This window comes from Tachyglossus aculeatus, chromosome 21 (genome assembly GCF_015852505.1).
Source record: "Tachyglossus aculeatus isolate mTacAcu1 chromosome 21, mTacAcu1.pri, whole genome shotgun sequence".
Lineage (NCBI taxonomy): Eukaryota > Metazoa > Chordata > Mammalia > Monotremata > Tachyglossidae > Tachyglossus > Tachyglossus aculeatus.
In genome coordinates, this window is record NC_052086.1 from 24,178,602 (window position 1) to 24,201,405 (window position 22,804).

General features: G+C 42.9%; 1 protein-coding gene across 1 annotated transcript in view; it reads left to right on the plus strand.

The window, feature by feature from the left end:
* CFAP251 (cilia and flagella associated protein 251) overlaps positions 1 to 22,804 on the plus strand; it is a 71,364-nt gene that overhangs the window by 4,344 nt on the left and 44,216 nt on the right. Inside the window, exons 3-10 of the mRNA XM_038763613.1 lie at positions 468 to 672; positions 1,248 to 1,489; positions 8,401 to 8,541; positions 8,959 to 9,068; positions 13,362 to 13,473; positions 13,710 to 13,790; positions 15,331 to 15,408; positions 21,088 to 21,138. Coding sequence (XP_038619541.1) covers positions 468 to 672; positions 1,248 to 1,489; positions 8,401 to 8,541; positions 8,959 to 9,068; positions 13,362 to 13,473; positions 13,710 to 13,790; positions 15,331 to 15,408; positions 21,088 to 21,138 — 1,020 coding nt within the window. The remainder of the gene's footprint in view (positions 1 to 467; positions 673 to 1,247; positions 1,490 to 8,400; positions 8,542 to 8,958; positions 9,069 to 13,361; positions 13,474 to 13,709; positions 13,791 to 15,330; positions 15,409 to 21,087; positions 21,139 to 22,804) is intronic.

Genomic DNA, 22,804 nt, shown 5'->3' on the forward strand with positions numbered 1-22,804 from the left:
TCGCCTCTGGTGATTATGAGCTACTTTTTCTTATGTCAGATCAGACATTTTGACCCAGGGGAATCATCCGTGGTATTTAAAGTGGCATTTTTGGTGATGGGGGTATCCCCTTCAACTGGGAACAGGATTGAGATCCCCATGCTGATTCTTAAATATAAAAAAGATCCCAAGGTGCATTTTTAAAACAATATTTTAATGTTAACTAAGAGGATGTCAACCAAGTGAAAAATAGTTGTGCTAGCAGAAAATTGAATATTGGGTGGGGAATCAGTCAGTTTTATTTATTGAGAGCTTACACATTGAGTGCTTAGAATAGAGCAGTGTACTAAGTGCTTAGGAGAGTATAATACTACAGTGTTGGTAGACACATGTCCTGCCCACAGTGAGCTCAGAGTCTATAGGGGGAATAGTAATCCTTTTTTTCATGGTGTGTATATTTTGAAATTATAATTTCCTTTTTTTAAAAGGTGTCTACAGTTGATAGCAGTGAAACTGTACAAGAAGGAACAGAGGAAGACACAGAAATAACTGAACTATCCGAGGACATTACAGTAGGAAAAGAAACAACAGAAGAATCTTCTAAATTGGATAGTGACACTCTTAACGGCACACACAAACTTTCTCCTGAACTGGGAGACAGATCCCAAATGAATGGGCAACCTTACCAGAATGGTAAATTTATTTTTGTTGTTGTTATTATTGAATTTATTCAGTGCTCACTAATTTTGTGCCAAGGACTCTGATAAGCACTTAGGTAGATATAAGGTAATCAGATACGGCACAGTCCCCGTCCCACGTTGGGCTCACAGTCGAAGACGTATACCCATTTTATAGATGAGGAAACCGGGGTCACAGAGAAGTTAAGTGAGTTGCCCAAGGTCACAGAGCAGAAGAGTGGCTGAGCTAGGGCAATGACTCTCCCCACCTTTAAAGCCTTAATGAAGGCACATCTCCTCCAAGAGGCCTTCCCAGTCTAAGCCCTGCTTTTCCTCATCTCCCGATTCCCTTCTGCATCACCTTAACTTGCTTCTTTGCTCTTTTCCCCGACCCCCAAGCCCCACAGCACTTATGTATATATCTGTAATTTTATTTATTTGTACTGATGTCTGTCTCTCCTCCTTCTAGACTGTGAGCTCATTGTGGGCAGGGATTGTCACTGTTTATTGTTGTAATGTACTTTGTATTTGAATGAATGAATTATTAGAACCTGGGTTCCCTGACTCCCATCTCCATGCTCTTTCCAATAGATCCCACTGAAGAAGAATCAGAAGATTTAAGCAACATTGAAAACAAAAGTTTAAGAGTACAACAAAATCTTAACTTAGGAAAATCTCTCTGTGAAGCAAGACAAGAAGAAAGAAAATCTGTAGCTCTGAATGAAGAAAAAATGGAGCCCCCAGTTGATCAGTCAAATATCTCATTGGTGACCTCTTCTACACAGGAGTCTTTATTTGAAGAGAAGGATGAAAAAATCAAAACATATCCTCTGGTAAGTATTATGCTATATATTTAGCACTGTTATAGGCTTATATGATGAGGCACTAACAGATATGAAAAAGCATTTTTCATCAAAGAAAATTTCTTTTCATTTCATTATTTATGTTATGGCCTGTTCTATTTCAGTTTTTGTCTGCCCATTGCTGAAAAATGGAGATGGATTTCAGATCATGAAGTATAAAATCTGTGTCACTATTCAACGCCTTCTCCCTGCTGACAGGAAATTCCTGGCATATTTTGCCTATTACATATGGTGCTCTTTTGTTAGGGATCTGCACAAAATCTCATCTCTCCTTGAGTTCTGACACCTTTCCCTCATTCTTTTTTTGCTTCCTTTTCACTCTCTTCCTTTCTCCTGGCACCTTCCTTCCTCATGCTGTGAGATGAAAGGAGTGTAGAAAGGCCTTCACAATCTTAACTGCTAGGGTAATGGAAAGTGAGAAGTGTAACAAAACTCAAAACTGTTCTCCAAAGAGCTCACAGTGCCAAGGCTGAAAATATTCTTGGAGGAACCATCTGTCAGGAGCAACAATATTCTCATTCACCAAAAGAAGAAGTGTATGTGGTTAAAATCCGCGAACGTTTTGGAAAATTGTATGTTTACTTACCAGTTTCCAGAGCTATTCTCACCTTTTGTAGCTTTTGGAGTAACTTTAGTGCTGAAGAAAGGTCTTTAATGGAAAACTCTGAGGATGAAGCCTTGAATTGAGCAGCAAATCTGACTTGAGCGCCCTATTAGTGCTTACCTCAACTTGAGGTAGTCAGCAAATCTGAAGAGCACCAACAGAATGCTTAGCGCACTGTATTAGAGTACTTCTAGGGTGCCTAGTACTGTAGTAGGTGCCTGGAGGTCATGATAAAAATTCTTACAACTGGGGAACCTATTTAATAAGGAATAGTATGCAGACAAACATAAGATCTATATAAATATATGTAAATAAAGTAGATTTTTTGGGGAAAAAAAACCCATCTCAAATCCTCTCCCTTTCCCATCTCCCAAGCTGGTAAACTTGACTCCTCCCTCCCTTTCAACTCCTGCATTCAGTGGGTCCCCAAATCCAGTCAGGAGAAACAGTATGGCCTAGTGGATAGAGCATGGGCTCTAGAGTCAGAGGACCTGGGTTCTAATCCCAACTCTGCCATTTACCTGCTGTGTGACTTTAAGCAAGTCACTTTAATTATCTGTGCCGCCTTTTCCACATCTGTAAAATGAGGAGTCAGTACTTGTACTCCCTCCTGCTTAGGCTGTGGGACAGGGATTCTGTCCAAACCGATTGTACTGTCTCTACCCCAGCACTTAGTACAGTGCTTGGAACGTAGTAAGGACTCAACAAATATTATTATTATTTCTTCCTCCCACAACATTTCTAGCATACTCCTCTTCATCTCTGTCCCAACAGCCCCCTCGGGACCAAGTATTTGTCATGTACTTCCCAAGCGCTTAGTACAGTGCTCTGCACATAGTAAGCGCTCAATAAATGCGATTGATTGATTGATTGATTGATTGACTACTGCCTCAGCCTCTTTAATGATCTTCCTGTTTCCAGTCTCTCCTTTCTCTAGTCTAAACTTCACTCTGCTTCCTGAATGATTTTTCTGAAACACTGATCTTACATGCATTTCCCCACTGTTTAAAAACCTCCAATGGTTGCCCTTTCCTCTTCGCATCCAGCAGAAACTCCTAACCACCATCATCATCAATCGTATTTATTGAGCGCTTACTATGTGCAGAGCACTGTACTAAGCGCTTGGGAAGTACAAATTGGCAACATACAGAGACAGTCCCTACCCAACAGTGGGCTCACATTCTAAAAGGGGGAGACAGAGAACAAAACCAAACATACTAACAAAATAAAATAAATAGAATAGATATGTACAAATAAAATAAATAAATAAATAGAGTAATAAATATGTACAAACATATATACATATATACAGGTGCTGTGGGGAAGGGAAGGAGGTAAGATGGGGGGATGGAGAGGGGGACTGGGGGAGAGGAAGGAAGGGGCTCAGTGTGGGAAGGCCTCCTGGAGGAGGTGAGCTCTCAGCAGGGCCTTGAAGGAAGGAAGAGAGCTAGCTTGGCGGATGGGCAGAGGGAGGGCATTCCAGGCCTGGGGGAGGACGTGGGCCGGGGGTCGATGGCGAGACAATCAAGTCTCTCCCTCCTGCTTGTCCTCTCTCTTCTCTACTCCACCCCAACGCTCATTCATCATTCCTCTCAAGCCAATCTACTCCCTTCGGCTTATTCTCCTCTCTCTTGCCACCTTGTTGCTCATACTCTTCCTCCTGTCTGGAACTACCTCCCTTCACATCCGGTAGGTCACAGCTCTCCCTTTCTTCAAAGCTCTTCTTAACCTCACATCTCTTCCAGGAGGCCTTCCCTTAGCTCCCCATCCTATTTCCATGGCAGCAGATTTTTCAACCCTCCTATGTCACCTAAGCACTCATGTGCTCACGATCCACTGTAGCACTTCCTTGTTTGTTATGGTATTTGTTAAGCACTTACTATGTATCAGGCACTGTACCTACCCTAGCGCTTAGAACAGTGGGTGGCACATAGTAATCACTGGAGGCCTTCCCAGACTGAGCCCCTTCCCTCCTCTCCCCCTCGTCCCCCTCTCCATCCCCCCATCTTACCTCCTTCCCTTCCCCACAGCACCTGTATATATGTACATATGGTTGTACATATTTATTACTCTATTTATTTATTTATTTATTTATTTATTTATTTTACTTGTACATTTCTATCCTATTTATTTTATTTTGTTGGTATGTTTGGTTCTGTTCTCTGTCTCCCCCTTTTAGACTGTGAGCCCACTGTTGGGTAGGGACTGTCTCTATGTGTTGCCAATTTGTACTTCCCAAGCGCTTAGTACAGTGCTCTGCACATAGTAAGCGCTCAATAAATACGATTGATTGATTGATTGATTAACAAATATCATAATAATAATTATTATTATTATTACTAAGCTCTGGCATAGACACAGCTAATCAGGTTGGACACAGTCCCTGTCTACATGGAGCTCACAGTCTTAATCCCCATTTTACAGATGAGGTCCCTGAGGCACAGAGGAAGGAAGCAACTTACCTAAGGTCACACAGCAGACAGCAACAGCCGGAATTAGAACCCAGGTCCTTCTGACTCCCAGGCCCACGGTTTTTCCAGTCACGCTGCTCCTTCTTTCTAAAATTTATTATAAATTTAGATTATAAATGCCTTGAGGGCCAGGATCAAATTCTGTTGACCCTCCCAAGTGCTTCTTACAGTACTCCCTAAACAGTAGGTGCTTAGTAAATATTACTGATTGAGTTTAAATGGAAAAACGGCTTGGGTCACACAGGCAGATTGGAGGTGGATTCTCAACTGAAGAAAGTTTCTTGCCGTGGTATAGAATTGGTAGAATATTTGATTTAAGTTTGTCTTATATTTCTCTACTGGATAGGAAGATAATCATTTTTTTGGACCCATGAAATTCCTTTTCTTGACCCAGATTGCCAGTCAGAAGCCTCTTTAATCCCCTGGATAACAGTGATCTTTCTGATGAGGCCTCCTGTCCGCTTTGAGCCGATAATAATAATAATAATAAGGATGACATTTATTAAGCGCTTACTATGTGCAAAGCACTGTTCTAAGCGCTGGGGAATTTACAAGGTGACCAGGTTGTCCCACGTGGGGCTCACCGTCTTAATCCCGATATGAACAGTTCCCCTTTAGACTGTAAGCTTATTGTAAGCAGAGAACGTGACTCCCAATTCTGTTGCTTTGCACACATTAAGTGCTCAATAAACACCAATTGATTGAGTGATTCTCAATTTTTTGGTAGTCCACTAACTACCCAACAAATGGCAGTCATTTTTAACCCTTGTCTCTCCCTTGACCTGCCCACCTCCGATTCAATAAGGCATCTCCAATATCTCATAGCCAATTCCCTGAACTAACCAGGCTCAACATTTCCGTTTTTATCTCTTGGAATGCTAAGCCACGATACTGAAAACTATAATTGTACTTTACGAGAGGGAAGTAATTCATGATTCCCAAAGTGAGAGCGTAAGATTGCTCTTCCCATCTAAAGAACGAAAACAAGATAAGAAATTATGAATTGATTTGAGGGAGTTTTGGAAATACCAAGTGTAGTAAAGTCCAGTGTTCAAATGGAAACATTTTCCAAATCCCATTTTTTTTAGAAAGAGGTTGATGGTATGTATGCAGATTTTATGGGCTGCTGTAATTAGCTTATCTTTACATAATCAACAGTACTTATTGAGCACCAACTGTACATAGGGTAAGTTTTGGGAGAGTACAGCAGTTAATCAGTTGTATTTATTGAGTGCTGACTATGTGCAGAGCACTGTACTAAGCACTTGGGAGAGTACAATATAACAGACACACTTCTTGCCCACAGGCATTTTACAGTCTAGGGAATTTAGTAGAAGAAGATACAATCTCTGCCCACAGTGAATCTAGTTTAAGGATGACAGGCATAAAACCATTCATAAATAGGCAGAAGAAGTGCTCAAATAGAATAGTATGTAAAGCAGTTTGTTCAAAAATGCATAAAGAGGTAGTGAGTGCAAAAATATCCAGGTGATAGTAGGGGGAATGTGACATGGCTAGAAGAAAAAATTCTAAGGAAAGGCTTCCTAGATGAGGTGGGATTTCTTATAGGTCTGGAAGATAGGGAGAGCCATGGTCTGGTAGATTGAATGGGGAGGGAATGCTAGTCCCTGTGTGTAGAACACTGTACTAAGCGCTTGGGAGAGTGCAGTATAACAATGAACAGACACATTCCCTGCCTGAAGGCCATAAGGACATGAGACAGAGAGTGGAGGTGAGAGAGTCAAGAATGGGGCACAATGAGAAGAGGAACCCCAGAGGCATGACGGAGAGTGCTCAGGGAGTAACTTGAAGCTAATGATCAGGAGTTTCTGCTTGATGCAAAGATGAATGGGTAATGGTTGGAGATTTTTGAGGAGTGAAGAGGTTTTCTGCACAGCAAAGTTTGAGAAAGCTGATGCCAGCAGCAGAGGGAAGTATCGATTGGAAAGGGACTGGAGGCAGGGAGACCCGCGGGGAAGCTGACAAGCTGGGATTTGCTGAGGGGCCAGACCAGGCTGGTGGCCACTTGGGTGGAGAGGTGAGGGCCGATCTGGGAAATGTGGGGGCAAAAATAATAATAACTGCTGTATTTGTTAAGCACTTACTATTTGTCAATCACTGTAATAAGTGCTCAGTAAATATGATTGAATAATAAGCACTGGTGTAAATACAAGATAATCAGGTCCCACATGGGTTTTGCCATCAAAGTAGGAGAGAGAACATGTACTGAATCGTCATTTTGCAGATGAGGGAAGTGAGGCATAGAGAAGCTTAAATGACTTGCCCGAGGTTACACAGCAGGTACGTGGAAGAGCTGGGTACAAGGTCTTCCGATTCTGGTACCAGAACCCAGGTCCTCTGATTCCATCATGCTTTTTCCACTAAGCCACATTGCTTCTCACAGGATTTAGCAATACCATGTTCGTGAGAGATGAAAGAGTGCAAAGGATCTAGAATAAAGGCAAGGTTGTAGGCTCCAGAAACAGGGAGGATGGTGGGGTCAAACAGAATCTTTCTGGGTAAGTTTAACTTGAGTATCAGGAATATGAAATCATATTAAGCAAGGAACTTCGGTACAGAAGAAGGAAAACAAAGTTTTATTTTGTTCCATTTTATCTCTCTCTTTGAGTAGACACGATATGACAACTAAAGGCAGGAGCCTGGAAGATGCTGGTTCTTACCTGATTTTTCAGAAGCAGAAAGAAAAAGTAGCCATTTGAATAAAATACCTTTGAAAATTAACAAGCCCGCAAACATATAATTTTCATTTTCAAAAAGCCCACAACTGCCTGTAAAAGAGAAACTCAGTTATTTTAATGGTTCTGTTCCTGGAAGTTGCAGCTTGAGACAATTATGATTTCAAGATTCTATCCCGCCCACGCAATAGAAAGTCTAAATATAAGTTGCAGGGAAGCAGCAGATGGAAGCAAGAAAGAATGGGGACTGGGAAGTGTGGAAGGGAGAAAGGAAACCAGTTGCCCAGCTTGTCTGTCCTGAGGATTTCGAAAAAGGAAGAAGATTTGCAATCTAGGATCTATCCAGATTTAACCCTGGTTGGGCGAATCAGTTTGACAAAAACCTGCCTTTTTTCCTAAATCACAAATTACTGACTTTTTTGGCTATAATCTAATTTAACAACTATCTTTACATAGGGCCTTTAAGCTGGTTTAATGCCGAGCTTTAAGGAGAGTAGTGTTACATCCCTTGAGCCATTCCTGGGAACTAGTTCAGCTACTTAAAAAGAGAAAGGGTAGAATAACTTTATATCTAAAACCTGTATCACTTATTAAAAATAGTAATTATTTAATAGTTACTAAATGCTCTGGGTGGAATTACCATATAATGGCTGCATGTTGTTAATTATTTTGAAAATGATATTGGCAAAAAGCATTTCCTCAGTTCTGTCAGTCACCAAATCTTCTTGCCCGTAGAAAATGTCCTGTCCTTTCAATTGCTTTTGCTGAGAGAAAATTTTTAATTCCTATCAAAGAGGTTGCTGTAAGTGAATACTTTGATGATAATAATAAGATTCAAAATCGTATAGTGGGAAAATATTTTTGTGTCACCTCACAACGTTATTGTTAATTGTGAAATTTTATTACCAAGTCTAATACCTTTTGAAAGTCTGTGGTCTCTTACCATTAGAGACTGTTGTTGTTGTTGCTGTTGAGTGGCAATATTTTTTCCTGTACCACGTCTGAAATGTTGGTGAATAGGCTGAATAACTCAGTTCTGTGTGGATTTTTTTATAAATGTGTATTTGTATTTTTCAAGTTCTTGTCATTTTGCCTCTTAATTTTTTACAGAATTTGGCTTGGGCATTTGGATGGAATAGTACTTCCCCCGTTTACAATCTTCAGGATGAAGATCAGAGAGTGCTGCTCTATGCCTGTTCTCACACAGTTGTGATACATGACATTTTCAAGAATTGCCAGTACCATCTTCAGGTATGAAAGTTTCTCCTTGTGAAGTAAGGGAACCTTTGCTGAAGGTAGGTGAATAGCATTATGTCTCCAGTGCCAACTTTACTGCCCTTGTTCTTTAATATGTCTTCGCTCTCATTTTCAGCAAATTTTGCCTATATGCCAAAAGATTTTACCCTTCAATTTCAACCAGAAAATGTATATCAGTTCTGGAGATATGAAACATCATTTTTTTAGACTACTTCATTTACTAAAGTCTACATTATTGCCTCGTGCATATTTCCTCCTTGAAGGATTTGCCTTCTGTCCCCTAGTAATGGACAGGGCTTCCCTCAAAGACACCGAGAACATGAAAGTAATACGCAGAGAGGAGTGAACTGATGGAGATAGGTGACCCAGTGGTCTCTTGTCTTTCAAGAACAATTGTCTCCATTTCCACAGGGCCACTGTAGTGTTATTTCTTGTCTCTGTGTGAGCGAAGATAGAAGGTGGATTGCGACAGCTGACAAAGGACCTGAAAGTTTAGTGATTGTCTGGGACTCTTATTCTGGGTAAGTTTTGAATAATAATGCTTTTACATTTTTATTCACTACTGAGAAGAATTTGGACAGCTTACTTCATGATACCATTTTTACATTGTCAGGGGAGTCCTACAGAGATCCCTCCCTCTCTCTCTCTCTCTCTCTCTCTCTCTCTCTCTCTCTCTCTCTCTCTCTCTCTCTCTCTCTGTCTCCACACATATACACAATCTTACTGTCAGCTGGGTCATCTTTAAAAATAAGGCATAGCTCTCCCTATATAATAGAGATATAATATGTAGACATAGTATATAATAATCCAATGTCTATATGTTATATCTCTATTACATAGAGAGAGCTGTGCTTTATTTTTAAAGATGACCCAGCCGACAGTAAGATTGTATCCATGTGTGCCAGTGGGAGTGGGCAGGGAACAGGTCTACCAATTCTTCTGCATTCTCTCCTAAGTGCTTAGTACAGAGTTCTGCCCACAGGAAGCGGTCAGTAACGACCACTGATAGATTGAAAAAATAGAATCGGGAGCAGCTCATCCTCCATGTTGTTTGCACCTAAGGCAAGGCCCTTGCTGCTTGTCCCTTAATAATAACAATAACAATCATGGTGCGTGTTAAGTGCTTCCTATTACTTACACTGTTCTAAGCGCTGGAGTAGATACACGTTAATCAAGTTGGACACAGGCCCTGTCCCACATTGGGGTCACAGTCTTAATCCCCATGTTTTTACAGTTGAGGTAACTGAGGCACAGAGAAGTGAAGTGACTTGCCCAGGGTCACACAGCAGACAAGTGTGGGGCCAGGATTAGAGCCCATGACCTTCTGTCTCCTCAGCCCTGCTCTATCCACTACATCATGCTGCTTCTCTAAATGACCTGCCTCTGTTTCTGAGCCTGCTTCTCGGTATCCTGCTTTTCACATATCTTTGGCTCAAGGGGAGCAGACCCTAATAATAGTAGTTAATAATAATTATGGTATTTGTTGAATGCTCACTATGTGCCAGGCACCGTACTAAGCGCTGGGGTGGATACAAGCTAATCGGGTTGGACACAATCCCTGTCCCACGTGGGGCTCACATTCTCAATCCTCAGTTTACAGATGAGGTAACCGAGGCCCAGAGAAGTGAAATGACTTGCCCAAGGTCACACAGCAGACAAGTGGAGGAACCGGGATTAGAATCCATGATCCTCTGATTCCCAGGTCCGTGCTCTACCCACTACGTCATGCTGTTTCTCTTAGGATTGTTGTACCGCAGCCTTCTCTGAGCATTGCCCTGGCCTCCGACTAGTCAATCAATCAGTGGTTTTCACTCATTCGTTCAATAGTATTTAATTCATTCATTCAATCGTATTTATTGAGCGCTTACTGTGTGCAGAGCACTGTACTAAGCACTTGGGAAGTGCAAGTTGGCAACATATAGAGACGGTCCCTACCCAACAACAGGCTCACAGTCTAGAAGCGCTTACTGTGCTCAAAGCAGTGCTCTGAGCACTTGGGAAAGTACAATATACCAACAAACAGACACATTCCTGCCTACAGCGAGCTCACAGTCTAGAGGGGGAGTCAGACATATAAATAAATAGATAAATAAATAAATTACAGATATATAAATATGTGCTGTGGGGATGGGAGGGAGTGGGTGGTATGGTTCAGTGCTTACTGTGTGCAGAGCACTGTTTTAAGCATTTGGGAGAGTACAATATAACAGAGTTGGTAGCCACTTTCCCTGCCTGCTGCTCTATCACATTTATTTGAGATTTTTTTTATCATTAATTCTGCCGTCCTGGCTTATAGGTGACCCTTGTTAACTCTCTCTGTTCAACAACTGCTTTAGTATTGTGCTGTTATACCTCCTTCTCACCCGTATTCACCAGGAGAGTTGTATGCTTCAATGCTGGTAAACTGATGGTGTTTGTAATCATGTCATTCATTCATTCATTCATTCAATCGTATTTATTGAGCGCTTACTGTGTGCAGAGCACTGTACTAAGCGCAGCGTGGCTCAGTGGAAAGAGCCCAGGCTTGGGAGTCAGAGGTCATGGGTTCAAATCCCGGCTCCGCCAGTTGTCAGCTGTGTGACTTTGGGCAAGTCACTTAACTTCTCTGTGCCTCGGTTACCTCATCTGTAAAATGGGGATTAAGACTGTGAGCCCCATGTGGGACAACCTGATCACCTTGTATCCTCCCCAGCACTTAGAACAGAGCTTTGCACATAATAAGCGCTTAACAAATGCCATTATTATTATTATTATTATTATTATTATTATTATTATTACTATTATAATGTCGGCAACATATAGAGTCGGTCCCTACCCAACATACTCACAGTCTAGAATGTCCTGTCAGTGTCCTTTCATTTGGTGCTGGCTATGGTTGGGGAAACTGCTGTAGGAGCTGGATGTGTCTCCTTTAGTAAGTCCTTTTAAAGTGCCTCGTACAGTGCTCTGCACAAAGTAAGTGCACAATAAATACCATTGATGATGAGGATGATGGTGTTGGGGTGTCTTGGCCATATAGGAGGTTGGACACCACAACAGCTTTACAGACTTGTAACTTGGTGTGGTGTTTGATGCCCCTGTGTTGACCCAATATGTTTTGCTCTATGTTGAAAGCTATACTGGCTTTTTAAATTCTATTTCCTGTAGTTTACCTGTGCATTCATGGACAGTGTACGGCCTAGGTAGCAGAATTCAGTGACACAAGTTCTTTTGATGAAGACATTTGGTTGTGGGGAGGGTTGCCATATATGAGCGTATAACATAACTTCCATTTTCTTCAGACTTATTGTCAGCCCATCGTGCTGTACTGTACTCTAAATAATTTTCATACCATCATGTGGGTGTGTGGGGGTGGGCGCGTGCTCACATACACCTCAAGTGCACAGTCATCTGCTTAATGCAGTTCCTGGACCACTGCCTCAAAGATTCTGGAAGATGCTCAGAGCCTGTTGAGCTGAAAGATCTACATTTGGACTACAGGTGTGACTGGGAGAAGCAGAATGGCTCAGTGGAAAGAGCACGGGCTTCGGAGTCAGAGGCCATGGGTTCAAATCCCGGCTCCGCCAATTGTCAGCTGTGTGACTTTGGACAAGTCACTTCACTTCTCTGGGCCTCAGTTACCTCATCTGTAAAATGGGGATTAAGACTGTGAGCCCCCCGTGGGACAACCTGATCACTTTGTAACCTCCCCAGCACTTAGAACCGTGCTTTGCACATAGTATGCGCTTAATAAATGCCATTATTATTATTATAACAGGGATATCCCTTGTTGTATCCTCAAGCCCAGCAACCAAGAATAGGGCTAACATGATTGGACCTAACTCATAGTCCTGCTTCACTCCAGTGATCGTGAGGAGTCTGGCCATATACAGATAAACTGAGTTAATCCCAAAATGAGATTTTCATTTAAGGAGAAACTTTTAAGTCCAGCTGGAAACACTCATATTACTTCACTAAGCATTTTCCCTGTAGCTGGTCGAGGCAGTCGACTAGCACAAGAGCTGAGCAAGGGCATCCCTGGAGAACGTCGAAATTGCTTGATTGGAATTTGAAAATTTTCACACACAGGACAAGCTTTCATTTCATGAAAATGTTTGCTATGTGGTGTTTTTATTTATCATGTCTTCCTTTAGAGAAAGATTGCAGAAGATACTGTTTCACTTTATTCATGTGTCATTTCTTCCACAAATACATTCTTTGCAGATGTGCTTAGTTTTCAGAGCTGAGATTCAAAAGTGAATGCTTTATTATGGATTTGGCTTCTTTGAGTCGGCCGCTAACAGGATTGTAATCCTAAGCAAAAACTGTGGGAATCCCGCCAAGGATATGTTTCCCATCCCATCTCTCAGAGAACTGAAATCAAAGGACTGGCTAGGTCTGAGATCCTGAAATAGCTAAATCTTGCTTGATTCAACTCCTGACAGGTACTCTTTGTGTTCAGATCCTGGAAAAGAAGTATACCTTATACTGAGAGAAGCACCGTGGCCTGGTGGAGAGAGCTTGGACCTGGACGTCAGAAGGACTTGGGTTCTAGTCCTAACGTTGCTAAACTTGTCTGTGCCTGTACCTTATCTGCAAAATGGGGATCAAGACTGTGAGCCCCATGTAGAACATAGACTGTGTTCAACCTGATTAGCTTACATCTACTCCAATTCCACAGTCTGGCACATAATAAGTGGTTAACAAATATCTGAAGTCCCTAAGCCACATCACAAGTCAGTGAAGCCATGATCTAACCTTGGGTTTAAACCACAAGTTCTTAGTTGATAGTGGATAGGTATAATTTGATGAGCAACTGTCTTTCTATTTTGCAGCATTCCTGTGCATACCATTTTTGATAGCCATCCAGAAGGCAGCGGGGTTGCAGCTATAGCAATTTCACATGATGCCAAGTATCTGGTAACAGTTGGTGCTGCTGATGTGCAGGTAAAGGATACTTTTTCCCCCCCATCGTAGATGCTTGGCTATGAGAATGCTAAGATAGGTATTCTACTTAAATCTTTATTCTACCTGTTTGATGGAAAATTGATTCTTTATATGTATTTATGGCAGTGGCTTTGCGGAGTTAATAAATTGAGTTGTCCCATTGGCAAGTGGGTCATATTGAGCATACTGTTCTTCAGAAAACGTCTCTACTATTTCTCCCTTTTATCTTTTTAAAGAGAATTCGCATTTGGAAGTGGACTTCAGACACAAATATACCTGTGAGCAGTGCTGAACTCCTACCAAAGTTTGGTTTTCAGGTATGTTCAACTATTAGAAAGCATAGTAAGTAGAGGTTATCTTAAACAAACAAAGCAAAAAAAAAAAAAAAAAAAACCCTGGACCAGGACTATAAAATCAGTTTTCTACTAAAGGGAAAACTTTCTAACTTGAAGATACGATTTGATGTACCTTGGTGTAATACTTGACTCCGCTCTCATTCTCTCATTCAATAAATACGATTGATTGATACTAGACTGTGAGCCCACTGTTGGGTAGGGACTGTCTCTATATGTTGCCAACTTGTACTTCTCAAAGCACTTAGTACAGTGCTCTGCACACAGTAAGCATTCAATAAATACGGTTGATTGATTCACTCCACACATCCAGTCTGTCACCAAAACCTGCTGGTCTCACCTCCACAACATTGCCAATCAATCAATCAGTCAATCAATCAAGGTCTGCGCTTTCCTCTCCATCCAAACCGCTACCTTGGTGGTTCTATCTCTCATCCTATCCCGACTGGATTACTGCATCAGCCTCCTTTCTGATCTCCCGTCTTCCTGTCTCTCTCCGCTTCAATCTATACTTCACTCTGCTGCCCAGAATATCTTCGTACAGAAACGCTCTGGGCACGTCACTCACCTGCTCAAAAATCTCCAGTGGTTGCCTTTCAACCTTCGAATCAAGCAAAAACTCCTCACTCTCAGCTTCAAGGCTGTCCATCACCTCGCCCCCACCTACCTCACCTCCCCTCTCTCCTTCTGTAGCCCACCCCACACACTCCACTCCTCTGCTGCTAACCTCCTCCCTGTAGCTCATTCTCACCTATACCGCTGTCGACCCCCGGCCCATGTCCTCCCCTTGGCCTGGAATGCCCTCCCTCCACACACCCGCCAAGCTAGCTCTCTTCCTCCCTTCAAAGCCCTACTGGGAGCTCACCTCCTCCAGGAGGCCTTCCCAGACTGAGCCTCCCCATTTCCTCTCCTCCTCCTCCTCCTCCTTTCCCCATCGCCCCTTCCCCTCCCCACAGCATTTGTGCATATTTGTACATATTTATTACTCTATTTATTTTATTAATGATGTGTATAGAGCTATAATTCTATTTATTCTGATGGTATTGACACCTGTCTACTTGTTTTGTGTTGTTGTCTGTCTCCCCCTTCTAGACTGTGAACCTGTTGTTGGGTAGGGACCGTTTCTATATGTTGTTGATTTGTACTTCCCAAGCGCTTAGTACAGTGCCCTGCACATAGTAAACACTCAGTAAATACGATTGAATGAATGAATGAAGTAAAAATATTTGGGAGCATTTAATAGCTATTAAATGAATTCTGCTTGCCCAAATTTACAAATGGCCAACTAGAATTAGGGTTTCAAAGGTCTTTGTAGGATATATTTGAACCCTCTCACTTTAGGTCAATATTTTTTTCAAATTCTATTTTACATTGATTCCTTTGAAACTGCCTGTATATTCTACTTCATATTCCTGTATTATTGCTTACTTTATACATTGTAATTTTTCATATTTCCGAACCAGAAACAAATCATAATGGTTTTATGTGATGTTTGAAATTTCAGAGCTACATTATTTTTAATCCAAGGAATAATAAGGAATTAGTGAGCAACAGTCAGAGCCAAGTAATATTTTATGTGTGGGTAAGTAGAAAATGGGGAATTTTTGGTGGTTGGGACTATAAACTGTAAAGGTAGTTCTTGAAATCTCAAATTGTTTCATTGTCACAGTCAATTCAAAGAAATTGTCTTTCATTAAGAGACAGTTGTTATCCTTTATGTCTTTATGACAGTTACACGTTCATTCTAGGCCTGTGTGGAATGGCTTCTCCCTATTTTAATCCCCAGTCTTAAATTCCAGATACTGAGGCTGGGGATTATAGAGCTGAATTTGAAAATAAAGTGGCCTAACTCTTGTCATCTTGCATATCCCCACATAAATTTTCCTCCAGGGAAGGGGCCTGGAAGCTGTGGTAGTGCCCACTCCATGGGGAGGAAGTTGGGATTTGGGGGGCTGAGGGGAGGGGCAATGGCTTTTTGAGCTGGATTTCTACCCTTGTGTATATCAGGTCTTTGAAAATCAATCAATCAATGGATTGTATTTCTTGAGTGCTTACTGTGTGCAGACCATCATCATCATCAATCGTATTGAGCGCTTACTGTGTGCAGAGCACTGTACTAAGCGCTTGGGAAGTACAAGTTGGCAACATATAGAGACAGTCCCTACCCAGCAGTGGGCTCACAGTCTAAAAGGGGGAGACAGAGAACAAAACCACTGAACTAAGTCTTTGGGAGTGTACACTACAACAGAGTTAGTAGACGTGTTACCTGCCCACAGTGAGTTTACAGTCAAGATCTGTAAAGAGTTTCCAATTCAGAGTCAAAAGAACCCAAAATGGTGGCTTTCTGGCCTATTAATTATTTGAAGCCTGTCCCCTCCCAGTATCCCTGTCTCCTAAAATCCCTGCCTCTTTTTTACCTCCTCATTCAAAAGGAAAAGTTGACAGTGATCAGGCCCTTTGTTTTTAAATATTATTGATTGTATTCTGTGTAGGGTAAAGCCAATCCTAACAAAAGGCTAAGTTGAATCATTGCCCTGGGCCCCACACCATAAGGGGCTCAAGATGCCTGTGGGTATGGCATGGAATATAAGGATGTTGTCTTTCGCCTCTTGTCTTATTCCTTACCCACGAGCAGCTCTCTAGGGACCCATTCTCCCAGAGGGGCAGGCCAGAATCTCGCTGGTTGGGGCAGGGAGGCTAATGCTTCTGCCTCTCTGTCCCTCCTGGGGGCATTCCAGGCAGCAGGGATGGTTCCAGGGTGTGTGCGCTTGAGGCAAGAGCCCAAGTGGTCATCCCCCTCATTTGACCTGGTGACATCATGCCGCTTGTGATGCGTCACCTTATCACATCCCGCTGCCTATGAGACAAAAAAAGGGTGACTCTCTGGGGTCACTTGCTTCAATCCTGGGCAACATCTGGCCACCCACTGGACCCTTGGAGTAGTTGCCAGGCCTGGAGGGGTGGGGAGTGGACGGGCCCACCCAAGGGCACGGCGGTAGTGCTGGGAACTGGGTTGGCAAAATGCCCTCCCACCCCACGCAGCGTGACCCAGCTTCCTGGCTGTGCTCACCAGTTGGGGAGCCGAGACTCAGGAGAGGGGGCCACCAGCCACGGCCCCTCCTAGAAAACCTGCTTGCCCACCAGGATGGAGAAGTGCCCCGGCTTCCCCTTTTCTCCCTCAGACCTTGGCATTATCCTCGACTCCTCTCTCTCATTCAACCCACCTATTCAATCTATCACTAAATTCTGTTGGTTCTACCTTCGAAACCTCGGTAAAGTCTGTCCTTTCCTCTCCTCCAAACTGCTACCACTTTAAGCACTTATCCTGTCCTGCCTTGATTACCGTGTCAGCTTCCTTGCTGACCTCCCTGCCTCCTGTCTCTCCCCTCTCCAGTCCATATTTCAGTCTGCTGCCCAGTTGATTTTTCTACAGAAAAGTTCAGTCCGTGTTTCCCTACTCCTCAATAACCTGCAGTGGTTGTCCATCCACCTCCACATCAAACAGAAACTCCTTATCGTGGGCACTAAAGCACTCAGTCACCTTGCCCCAACCTACCTCACCTCGCTACTCTTCTACTACATCCCAGCCCTCACAGTTGGCTCCTTTAATGCCCACCTACTCACAAGACTGTGAGCCCACTGTTGGGTAGGGACCCTCTCTATATGTTGCCAACTTGTACTTCCCAAGCGCTTAGTACAGTGCTTTGCACACAGTAAGCGCTCAATAAATACGATTGAATGAATGAAAGGCGTCCCACGTCCTGCCTCTGGCCTGGAATGCCCTCCCTTTTCATATCTGACAGACAATTTCTCTCCCCACCTTCAAAGCCTTTTTGAAAGCACTAGGCCTTCCCTGACTAAGCCCTCATTTCCTCTCTTCCCACTCCCTCTGTGTCACCTTGCCTGTCTCCCTTTATTCACCACCCCCAGCCTCAAAGCACTTGCTGTGCACATAGTAAGTGCTTAATAAATGCCATTGTTATTATTATTACTTATGTACGTATCTTAATTTTTTTATTTATATTAATGTCTGCTCCCCTTCTAGAGTGTAAGCTCACCATGGGCAGGGATCATGTCCATTATATTGCTGTGTTGTACTCTCCCAAATGCTTAGTAAAGTGTCCTGCGCACAGTAAGTACTCAATAATGGCCCCACTCTCTAAAGCCACAACCAGCGCTTAGAACAGTGCTTTGCACATAGTAAGCGCTTAGTAAATGCCATTATTATTATTATTCCCCCCTTCCCTACCACTGTACTCCTGTCCACAACCCCCCCAGTCCCAGCTCCTGGCTCACCCCAGAGAGGAAGGCCACTCCAAGCTCCCAGAGTGCTCTGCCGAGTCCCCTCGGTGGCCAGTTTTTCCTTGGGCTGTCTCCCAGCCCCCAGGATCGGAGTGAGCGGGGACGGCAGCTACCGGCTCCAGGCCTGGCAGGTCCCGTGCTCTTGGGAATTCCTCCCTGGGGCCCGGCTTAGATGGACAGGGTCAAGGCTCCTGCTGGGCTTCCTATCCCTATATGTGCCCAGTTCCCAGGACTGGGGCAGAGCCATCATCATCATCAATCGTATTTATTGAGCGCTTACTGTGTGCAGAGCACTGTACTAAGCGCTTGTACAGCTTAGTGGACTCCGGCTCTCCACACTCACACTCCTCTCAGCACTTGCTATCACCCAGCATGGCCTAGTGGCACGAGCCCGGGTTTGGGAGTCAGAGATGGTGGGTTCTAATCCCGGCTCTGCCACTTGTCTGCTGTGTGACCTTGGGCAAGCCACTTAACTTCTCTGTGTCTCAGTACCTCATCTGTAAAATGGGGATTAAGACTGTGAGCCCCTCGTGGGGCACCTGATTACCTTGTATCTACCCCAGTGCTTAGAACAGTAAGTGCTTAACAAATACCATAATTATCACTATTATCACCCCACACCCACCCACTCCTCCGCTGCCCTTTCTTACTGTCTTGCTCCCGCTTTGTTCACGGCCATCTACCTCCCTGATCCAGCTGTGTAAATTAAAAAGAATGAGAAAGCAAAGAAAGCATTTTTATTTGAGGCAAAGGGAGGGTTGAGCGGGGAAGGTGGACCACTGAAAAAATGAAATCAGTATGCCCGCCACATGTGCTCAGGATCGGATAGGGGTGGTGGATGCTCTGTGCGTGGACATCATCCACCTCGAGTGGGTCAGGAGGCCCACTTCCATCCCTGCCGCATGTCTCCCCAAAGGGACTACCCTGCTTACTGTCTGAAGCTGGTTCTGCAGATGGCAGCAGGCCCCGTGTCCTAAGTGGGGACCCCCCCCCCCTCCAACTCCTCCCCGTGGGCTGTGGCCTTGCAGTGCAGCAGAAAGGGGAAGAGGAAAGGTGTGATTGGGGACCAGTGTACACTAGGAGAGGTAGGAAAGCAGCAGTTGGTAGCCGATATGGCCGGCTGCCGCTGTACGGTGGCAGTCGGGTCAAGGGTCATCCTTTAAACCTCCCTCCTGTATCATGCTAGGCACCCTGGGACCACCTCTCTCTAGGTACAGCCCTATTTAGGGGAGAGATTTTCAGGCTTTAAAAGAAACAATCGGGGAGATAAATGATCAGCTCGACATCTTGCAGCCCTGTGATTGTACTATTTAGACTAAAAGCTAAACAAACCCCCCACCTCATAACCCCAATTAAATAACTAGAGCAATAGGCTCCTAAGAGAATGAGGCGTGTCTTCATTGGTCTGGGGAAGGAATGTCAGAGCACCAGAATCTTTCCCAAATTAGATCAGTGAGCTTAGATGCGTTGACAGTGTTGGGAGGGCTTCACCTTGGTTGTTCACGCTACTGAATCAAAGGAAAAGTGAATAAGGACAACAAGGTGGACTACTCATGCAAGGTTTTTTTATCTTACACATTCATTCCCAGGAATTGGAAGGGGTAACGTTATAAAATGCCGTAGGTTTTAAGATCTCCTTTGCCTTTTTATATCCATTCAAAAAATAGCAGTAAATGTGTTTTAAACGGTCAGATTAGTGTAGTTTTCCTGTAACTTGTCAGGAAGGTGTCACCCATTCTGACACCACATGCATGCACAAAACCTTTTTCTTCCAATAAACAGTGATGACTGTTCCCTAATTCTGACACCACATGCATACACAAAACCTTTTTCTTCCAATAAACAGTGATGACTGTTCCCTAATTACCTAAAATTCTAGCTGGAAAAAAAGGGTACTTATATTTTACAATATATTTTAGTGCACTTGGAGAAGGTGGCAATTAAATAAATTTTTTCAGGTTTATTCAGGTGGAACTCTCATTAAAAAAAGAATTTGAGATAGAAATTGGGTTAAGTAGTAAAAACAAGCAATTTGTGAATTATATGTAGCAAGAAGTTTTTAAAATGAGCTTTTTTGTGCTCTAGTTGGCCAATATCATTAAATTGAAAGGGGCTTTATCCCAGACATTTAAGACTAATGGCAGACAGACTGCGAGACTAGTTTATACCCTTTGGCCACTACAGATCATCTAGATATTTTTAGTTCTGTATTGTGTGGTTTTAAGAATTTCAAATTTTATAATAATTATAATAAATATGGTATTTGTAAAGAACTTACTATGTGCCAAGCACTGTTCTAAGCACAGAAATAGTAACAGGGTAATCAGGTTGTCCCACGTGGGGCCCACACTTTTAATCCCCATTTTACAAATGAGGTAACTGAGGCACAGAGAAGTTAAATGACTTGCCCAAGGTCACACAGCAGACAAGTGGCAGAGTTGGGATTAAAATTTACATCCTTTGACTCCCAAGCCTATGCTCTTCCCACTAAGCCACGCTGCTGTGAGACTAGTTTAGAGTAAGTATTCACACCTTAATTTTACTACCTTTAATTTTATTCCATTCTTAATTATAGAGCACCACCTGTGTACATCTTGGAATATCTTATTTTATGATGGGTGTGTGACCAATCCCAAAAGTGACAAATGATTGGCTTTTAGTTTTAGGTCTGAGTATCTGTGTATTTTAATACATAAAAGTGATTTTGACCTGAAATACTTTTCTACATCATTTAAAACTGGCTTCCTGATTTTCATGCTTTCTTTTTGTCTGGGCACTGGGCTTTCATAGTGTAACTGTATTTTTGCAAGTTCCCAAATAGAGACTGAAAATATCCAGATTTTCTTCTAGACCAATGCATTAACCCTGTTTAGACTTTGTGTGTGTTTTTTCTTTTTTTTCCACTGCCTTTGGTTCAGAGGCTATTTTAGAAGTGATAACATTTACCTGTACTTATCAGGAGGAAGACAATAGCAAATTGGAGTATAGTGCACCATGTTTAACTGAGAAAGTAAGTAGAAACATTTTTGTGTAACGTGAGATGGTCTTTTGCTGTTTTTATTTGTTGTAATGTTTAAATACATGGAAGTACTTGGAAAATACGAAAAACCTTCTCCCTGGATCCGTCTTTGGTGTGAAGGAAGGTATTTGGTATTCCTTGGTATTTGGAGGAAACGGGGCACTCTGGATTTGGAGGAGAACGAAGGCCATGGGAAAAGCCACTCTCCAAAATGCTCAAGATTCCCCCAAACAAAAAGTTTCAGGATGTAGTCAAGAGAGCTGAATCATTTAGTCCTGTGTTCTGTCTCCAGCGTCCAGGTTTTCCCAAGTCCTCACTGGATTTGGAACTCCTTGGTTTCCAAAATGAATGATGGTATGAATTTTTAATTTAATCATTAGCAAAGACCATCATTAAAATCGGAGCACTCAGGCTCGTTCAAGCTGAAGCTGTTTCGAAACGAGTGGTTGAAATATGTTTGAGGGTGTGTGTTGCGTGCCTTTTCTTAATGGTCTTTACGTTGTCCTTGACAGTGCTTCTGCTGACAGGGTTGCTCATGCAATAATCATAATAATGATGATTATGGCAATTTTTAATCAATTACTATGTGCCAAGCACTGTTCTAAGCACTGGGGGGGATACAAGGTAATCAGGTTGTCCTACATGGGGCTCACAGTCTTAATCCCCATTTTCCCGATGAGGTAACTGAGGCACAGAGATGTGAAGTGACTTGTCTAGTCACACAGCTGAGAAGTGGCGGAGCCATGACCTCTGACTCCCAAGCCTGGGCTCTTTCCACTGAGCCATGCTGCTTTTATGGTATCTGTTAAGCACTTTCTACATGTCAAGCACTGAAATAGATACGAGTTAATCAGGTCGGACACAGTCCCCGTCCTACACGGAGCTCACAGTCTTAGTAAGAGGGGGAACAGGTATTTAATCTCCATTTTATGGTGGAGGAAACGGAGGCACAAAAAATGTGAGGTGACTTGCCCAAGGTCACACAACAGGTATGTGGCGGAGCCTGGATTAGAACCCAGGACCTCTGACTCCCAGGGCCATGCTCTTTTCATTAGGCCACACCGTTTCTTCTCTTTGGGTTAATCACTGTGGCTGAAAAGGCAGATGGGTGACTGACCTGATAATAGACCTGGAGTCTATTACTCCTTGAATGCTAGGTAGTCTGTCCTCTGAATATAATGGCCATTTGATGTTTCCCTCACTATCTAGCACTGGAAGGAAAAGCTTGTATCAAAAACCAGTCTTCCATTCGCGTTTGGGGAAACCCGTTTACGAAAAGGGCACACAGAAGATATTGTCATCCTAGCTACAGTTGTTTTTTTTTTTTTAACTGAACTGAAATGCGAAGGAGAAACAGTCTGTGGGAGTCAATTAGCCCAAAGGATGGTAAAAATATCTTTTATTTAAATAGCACTTTCCTTCTAAGAGCTTGAATCACAAGCTCAGTATGTAACATTTCAGTAACCCTCCCAATACACCCAAGAGATAGGGAACAAGGATTAAGATTCCCATGTAAAAGATGGGGAAATTGAGTCACGAAGATTTTAAATCCCTTAGATAATTTGGCTACTCATTTCCTCTTTGGTTTTGCAGATTATCATTAACGGGTTGCTTTACATGCTCTCAATGCAGTATTAAAATAATTCTTCAGGAGCTT